The sequence below is a fragment of the Bidens hawaiensis genome, unplaced genomic scaffold, assembly GCF_021521415.1.
Source record: "Bidens hawaiensis isolate Kalapana, Puna unplaced genomic scaffold, B.hawaiensis_p1.1 tig00003356_1, whole genome shotgun sequence".
NCBI classification, from domain to species: domain Eukaryota; kingdom Viridiplantae; phylum Streptophyta; class Magnoliopsida; order Asterales; family Asteraceae; genus Bidens; species Bidens hawaiensis.
Window position 1 is genome coordinate 2,498,483 of NW_027491185.1, and position 7,309 is coordinate 2,505,791.

A 7,309-nucleotide genomic window follows, 5' to 3' on the forward strand; every position below is an offset into this window, starting at 1 on the left:
TTATTGATCATTTACCTGCAGCTTGAAGAAATCATCGTCTGGTCTGGTATGCTCAGTATAAATTAATTTATTTTTGCTAAATATTGGTTGAACTGTTATTAAACTTACAACTGCTATTGTCGTCTGTTATGAGTAAGCATGCCGTATTATTTGTTATGATCTTGGATTTAAAATAATCACTATGTTTGTTCGTATTTGAAGTAAACACTCTGTTTTTTTGTCTATATTTTGTCACTTACATATTTTAGAACAGATACAACATGTCAACGTAACTAAATGTTTGGTATAGTGAAAGTTGTCGTGACTGTTGTCTATCCTCTCTATTAAAATATTCCATCCGTCCCATTATAAGTGTCCAGGTTTGAAAAACACAAAGTTTAAGGTGGATTGAATGATTACTTATTTTTCTTACCAAATGACAATAATGCCCTTGAAAAGTGTGTCCATCAATATTGTTTATTAATGTTAGTTGTGTATGTTTAAGGGTAAACTTGAAAATTGGCTAATATTTTTAAAAGCGGACACTTGTAATAAGACAAATAAAAAAGGAAATGTGGACACTTATAATGGGACGGAGAGAGTATTTATATAACATTTCGGCCGGTCTATTTTCTAGTGACAGGAAGCTGATACAAAGTGACTTGTAAATTTTAGAAAAAAATATGTTATGATCATGTGATTTGCGTAGAATGTAAACTAGTGTATTTTTCACAGTAGATTACGACACATTATGAACATGTGCATATACAAGGATATGCCAAATGGTAGCAATTTTCCCAATATCGATGTAGGGAGTATAAACTAATAGATCAATTTCATATGTTCATATTTTTGGCTTACCCACTCTTTTATGTATTTTTTATTTTCCAGGTTGCTTAATATTTTGATACGGATATGAAGCCCTACTGTGGACAAGAATGCAGTGGTGTTCCCCTGCTTAAAACTTATCTTTGTTATTGTCTGCACACAATGTTTAGTTTACAGATATTTTAAGTTTTCTGTTTGTGGAATATTTTTATGTTGGCTAGCTTATTAGTTTGCATAACTTTTAATATTGCAGCACTGTGATATGCATTTTAGCACATATTCTTTTTGTTTTTAGAAGGAAATGCTCTATTTGTTACTTGTGGAAGATTTTCCCTTTTTCTTTAAATGCTTTTTTTTATATCTATGTCACCCATGAGATTTGATCCCTCACCACTCGGAAAGGTTAAGCCTTATTATCACTAGGCCAAAGACCCTTTGGTTTGTGGATATTTCTGCTTGGTTATTGTCTGCGCATATTGTTTTCTTTTCAGAAATGCATATTCGTTAATCGTGGAAGACTTTTTGCTACCATCTAATCCGACTACATTACTGCACAACATTATTAGCAACCTGAAAAATCATACAGCTGACTGAATAAATTGTCACTGAGTTAGTAGTGATTATTTTGTGACATTGATCAGTGGCGAGGACATTCTTCGGCAAGTCTATTTGTGATGTCCTCAAGAACCAAATAACCGCCGCCACCAACCCATGTGGCTGCTTTGCCAAACATCACGCGACACCACCGCCACTACCTTTATTTTCACGTGTGTACACACACATCAACCATACACACCTTTTAAGTAATTTCCCAAGTTCAAGCAATCCCACCATGCCATAAACAATCACCGTATAATACTCTTCTCTCAAGTTTAGTGTTGGGGTACAACTCCATGTGACCTGAATCACCCTGTGTAGGAACCGGTTCCGGGTATGGTCAACAAAAGTCAAACCGGGTCCGGGTATAGTCGGATATTTGACCGGTTCCTCCGGATTTTTTTGGGTTTCGGGTAGGGTAGGGTCGGGTTTTGACCGGGTATTTCCGGTTCCACCGGTTCAGGGTCGGTTCCGGTTCCGAGTACGGCTCCGGGGAGAAATCCTATACCTGGTCCTACCCGCGGGTCGGGTACGGGTAGGAACCGGTTCCGGGTCGGGTTCGGACACGACCTTTTTGTGCACCTCTACCCACAGGTGCTAAATTTTGTGTTGATCTATTCGTGTGGAACACATTTCACCCATTTACCACAACTCACTTGTGAAACAAAATTCCCTTTTTAGACCATCTACCCATTGTGAATCCGTAGTCTCAATGGCACATTATTTGCCTAGTTTCACAGCCATCACAAGATGACCTGCTCGATCTAGGTAAACATTTTGAATAGCCATTGTCGTTTAAAACTTTTTTACATATATCCAAACCCATTTCACAACTGAAAACAAATTAGTCCAATCCACACATTTTAAACAAATATACTTTCATGCATGTTTGCATCGTGTAAATACTCATATTTGCTTGATCACTGCCGCCTTGATGACCCTTTTATAGCACAATATCTCTCCTAATTGTTGACGTTTACACGTTTAAAAGCAATTCAAAGTCATAAAACACTACTACAACATATGATCACTTTAGTTCATTACCTTATCAACCCAAGATTAGCTCAATACATATTACTTGAACTTGATTTTTTACACCTCATCGCCAATATTAGCTCATTCATCACCATTTGTAGTTGAAAAATTTTTGTAGTTTTCTGTTAATTGTTGAAGTTTTTTGTTAAATTTCAGTTTATTTAAATTTTAGTTTATTTTAACAGTCTATAGACGTTAAAAAACAAACCGTCTTCTTGTTGCAGACTGCAGAGGTTTGGTCCACCTCTTCTACTACAGATGTTTGCAGCTGTTGTTCGCAGACTGCAGACATTTTACCTCTGAAAAAACAAACAGCATCTTGATGATCAATCCACTGAAACTCACCCATTTATGTTTACAATCATGACATTTCACACCCACTAATTTATTTAACCTTACTCTCCAAAATCATCAATTTGGGCAAAAATTCCAAAACCCATATAATGAAATCTTGGATTTGTCCTCATAAAGACGCCAAATCAATTCTAACATTTCATATACACCTAGGGTGATGCATTTAACTAAAAAAAGTATCAAGATTTGCCCAATAGTTTAGATTCTAGTGATACCTCGCAAAATTACTTAACATTTCCGAAACCCCTAAGGGTGATGGGAGTGTTTCTGGAAGGGGTGGTTCGGGATGAGTTTTGCGTCATTACTGTGAGGTGCGAAATGGTGTTTTTGGGTCAATGCCAATGGTATAACCAAGCTTCTATTCTGATTTTTCCATTTTCTTAGCAAACATTTCGGGATGTCGGGTTCACTGTGCCACACGGGGTGAAATTTTTTTCCATGCCGAGGAACCCGGGGTGGTGTTCCCCGCGGTCCCGAGACCAAGTCCGGGCCCACCCGTTAGCACTACGTGCACCCTAAGAATATATCTAAAGTTCACATTTAGACCCTCATAAATCATCCAAATGAATCTTAAATATTAATGAAGTTTAATAAACGAAAGCTCGATTTATTCAAGCTTTCAATAAACTGATATAAGCACCTTGATTATAAGTATTTTCCCCTCTTTAACAAAATAAGACCGATTTGATTATAGAATTGGCCTATGTTGATATAGTTCCAAACCAGCTAATTAATTTCTTTTAAGTTTATTTCTTTATCGTGGCTAAAATTGGTTTGATTTGGATTTTAAATCATCATATTATGTGATGAATATTCTTACAAACCCCTAGATTAACAATTGAGTTATTTTAGAATTCTTTAACTGTGTTAATGTTCTGTGATTTCTGGGTTGCTTCTATCCCTATGATCATAGTATTATTATTATTACCCATCTCTGGAAGTTTAAGGTTTCGATAGCATGTATCAAGTCCACTAAGGCTATCAATATTGGGATATTCAACATTTTTCCATGTCCTGTATCGGCTCTGAACCCTCATCAATCTTGATAAATTCAAGTTAGAAAGTTTTCATGATCCGTGACGCGTAGGTGTATCAATATTCAAGTGGATGGGAATGTAAACCCATTTAGAAGTGCAAGTGATTTGAAGGTGGAACAAGATCTGAAAAAGTCGACCACGATTCTCACATTATGACGAGTTCGTAATCGTGACACATGTGTTGGCGGACGGAAGCGATTAATATAAGTCGATTAAGAACAAAACTAGATGACGTATCAAAACAGTATACCTCTAGATAAGCTGATGACTAGAGAAGGAAAATGAAATTTTGAATTTCAAGCTTTGATGAATAATGAAGAGAGTTATGGATAGCTAACTGAAATATGCACCGCGTCATTTAGGGATGAATCTCGAGTCATGGGATTTGAAAGTTTAGGGCACTTGCTAAGGTGGTAGTGAATTACTTTCACAGTTACCAGAAGATCGATATATAATCATGTACAGTGTTTAAACTCTTTGATAACAGATTGTTTTATGATGATGAGTTGATTAGGTCAGATTGGTGTTTATTTGGCAGTGAAACCTATTCAAATCATATATGGATGATAAAGAAGTTGCTACACTGACACAATAGCAAAATTTTCTTTTATTTTATTATTTGATTTATGTGACTTTACTCTTCCAATTGCCTATGATGTGGCCAAAGTGCGCATGAAGATTTGACATCTTGGACGTTTGCATTAACGGGCCTAAAAGAAAAGTTGGAATCCACTGTTTTAAGCCTGGCGTGTTTCCAATGTATTTTCTCTTTCCCGTGTTTATCGCATTTAAAAATGAAAAACCGATATGCAGGTGACGGCTGCTTGCCACTTTTGGCCCGTTTGACCCATTTGTCCAATTTAGTTTGCATCCTATTTGGAGCACGCCCCACGGGCTTTTTAATTTTATACCAAGTGTTCGGTCAGTCCCACTCGATTTATTTTATTGTCATTTCTGTCTACAAGAAAAGTTGGATATTTTGAATCTTGAACAGAAAATTTACAATTGGTGGCATGAGCATGCATACAAAAAGATTGGATCTTGATTGGTTTTTTATCTTATATCAAAGAGTTTTTTATCTTACAGTTGGGATCATTACTTTGCACAAAAAAGATTGAATCTTGATTGGTATGCATACTTTCTGAATATGCTTCCAAAAAAATTTTCAGATTGTGGATGGTAATTGCACATTCGGCTTTGCAAAATCAATTCAGGATTTTACACTGGATGTTGTCAGCAAAATTCTCTTCAAAGCATGCTGCACTATGTTAATGTAAATCAGGTATGTCTTATACATTGGATGTCATTTTTACATTCTATAGAAGTTTTGATCTTTGTATAAGAGTCCCACTTTAAAATCTTTTTCGTGTTTGTAAGGCCCGGTTTTGTTTAGTAGTCTTTCGTATCTGTAACTTGTTAGTTTATGTTTATGTTTCGTTTACGTTTGTATGTTTGGCCCGAGACCTTATGTAATTGAAGCCCATTGGGCCATATCAATAAAGAGGTGTATGACAATACACACACTATATAATGTGTGTGTATGGCATACACCAAAGATGAACCTTTTGCAAAACAATTGTAACCTAACACTTAAACTCTCTCTTCCTCCCTCACCCTCTCAAGTTCGAGCTCCCCTAATACACCACAAGATCCGAGATCTCGGTCCTTGCTAGTTGTTTCCGCCAACTAGTAGAGAGGTTGATCCAAGACAACTAGTTCTTAGTTTGTTGTGTTGTTTGATCCGGTCACGGGACCTATAGTGTTACATTATTCATTAATGTGCGTGTTGAGTAACAGCTGAATACCGCATTAATTCAGTCGGCATCCATATTTGTCCAAGTTCAGAGAACCTAGAGCTACAAACGCAAATAAATAAATTTGGTAATCGGCAATATGCATCCCCAAAATCAAAACTCGAGGGCTTATACAGAGTTAGGACTCCAAATCGCTTCCTTTCAATTCCTTTATCCAACACAAAGGTACACACACTCCAAATCTATTCCTTTCAATTCCTTTATAGTCGCTTCTTTTGGTGAACAAACACTTCCGTTAGGATCCGTCCACTTGTCCGTAAAAATGGCGCAGAGAAAATCAAAGAAAATTTGTCGTAGGGCTAGCGAAGCGTTGAATGATGATGATCAACTAAGCCGATTGCCAGATGATTTGATTCAACAGATTTTCTCGCTCATCGATACTAAACATGCTGTTCAATCTAGTGCTCTGTCAAGAAACTGGAGAGATACCTGGAAATCCCAGTCCCGTTTGAGCACCGAGATCATTCGATCTCCCAATCGGGCAAGTGGCTCTAAATTTCCAGATTTTGTGCACAAGTTTCTAACTAGGCGTGATGCCGTTGCAAAACTTTCCACCGTTGACTTCCGATCCAATTTCATTGGCTTTCCGCTTGTTAGGGAGATCATTAGCTATGCAATGTCGCATAAGACCCGAAAGTTAAGGATTGAATTCTCGGGTGATAGGCAAACCATACGGGGTGAACTTGATTCATCTTTGTTTAGATCCCGACATCTTGAACAACTCTTTTTGCGCGTTGGATTTGGTCTCAAAGTATGTCCTCCTCTGATATGGGATTTTCCAGCTCTGACAACCTTGAGTGTTAGCCGCGCTAAAATTACACTGGATGATGCTAGTAAGTCTATTGATTTGTTTTCCCAGTTTCCAAATCTGAAAACTCTTGCCTTGGATGCTTGTTTCTTATTTAATATTGATACCTTCATCATCAACTCAAGTGAGTTAGAGACTCTGTCCTTAAAACTTTATTCTCCATCATGTAAGTTTGTGCTCTCAGCACCAAAGCTCTCATCTTTCACCTATAGCGGCGTGTGTCATTTCCCATTATCAGCAAAAAATCTTGTTTCCTTGAAGACAGTAAAATTTCAGACAATCTATGATCGATTTGTTTTGAACGAGGATATTGATTTGATGATCAACTCCTTCAATCAATTCCGCAATACAGAGTCTCTTGCTATAAACTTAGACACCTTGGAGGTTCTTTCTATATTCCTAAGATCGCATGGATTACAAAATCGCCCATTCACGAGGCTGCAAAGTTTAACTGTGCTTTCATCGCAGTTACCTCTACCCTCCACAGTGTCTCCTTCGGTTATCGATTACTTCATGTGCAGCTCTAGACATTTAAAGATTCACATTGAACATGACCCAACACCATGGCGTATCTGGTTGTGATGATTTCATCGTTTGTCTGCATATTGGTAAGCTCAATCTGAATTCTTCTGCTTATTCTTGATAAATAATATGATGATAGTTTATGCTATTACTAAACCAAAAGTGTACAAAAAAATAGTTGCATTAGACAACTGATAACACAAAATGGTGAGAAAGTTGTAGTAGGCTAGTAGCAATAGATAAAGGAACAGGGAGACTAACAAGGTATCCCTACTTGGTGTATTTTTATATTAGGTGCCAAGTATTTTCTATATTTTATATATATATATATATAT

The 7,309-nt window shown here is 37.0% G+C and overlaps 1 protein-coding gene across 1 annotated transcript; it reads left to right on the top strand.

The window, feature by feature from the left end:
• Positions 1 to 5,906: 5,906 nt before the first annotated feature.
• Positions 5,907 to 7,034, top strand: LOC143623180 (FBD-associated F-box protein At5g60610-like). The gene has a single exon (XM_077094145.1). It carries the CDS (start codon positions 5,907 to 5,909, stop codon positions 7,032 to 7,034), a length of 1,128 nt encoding a protein of 375 aa, XP_076950260.1.
• Positions 7,035 to 7,309: the final 275 nt, after the last annotated feature.

Coding starts and splice junctions, on each gene's coding strand:
- LOC143623180 (XM_077094145.1), top strand. CDS start 5,907: ATGGCGCAGAGAAAATCAAAGAAAATTTGTCGTAGGGCTAGCGAAGCG.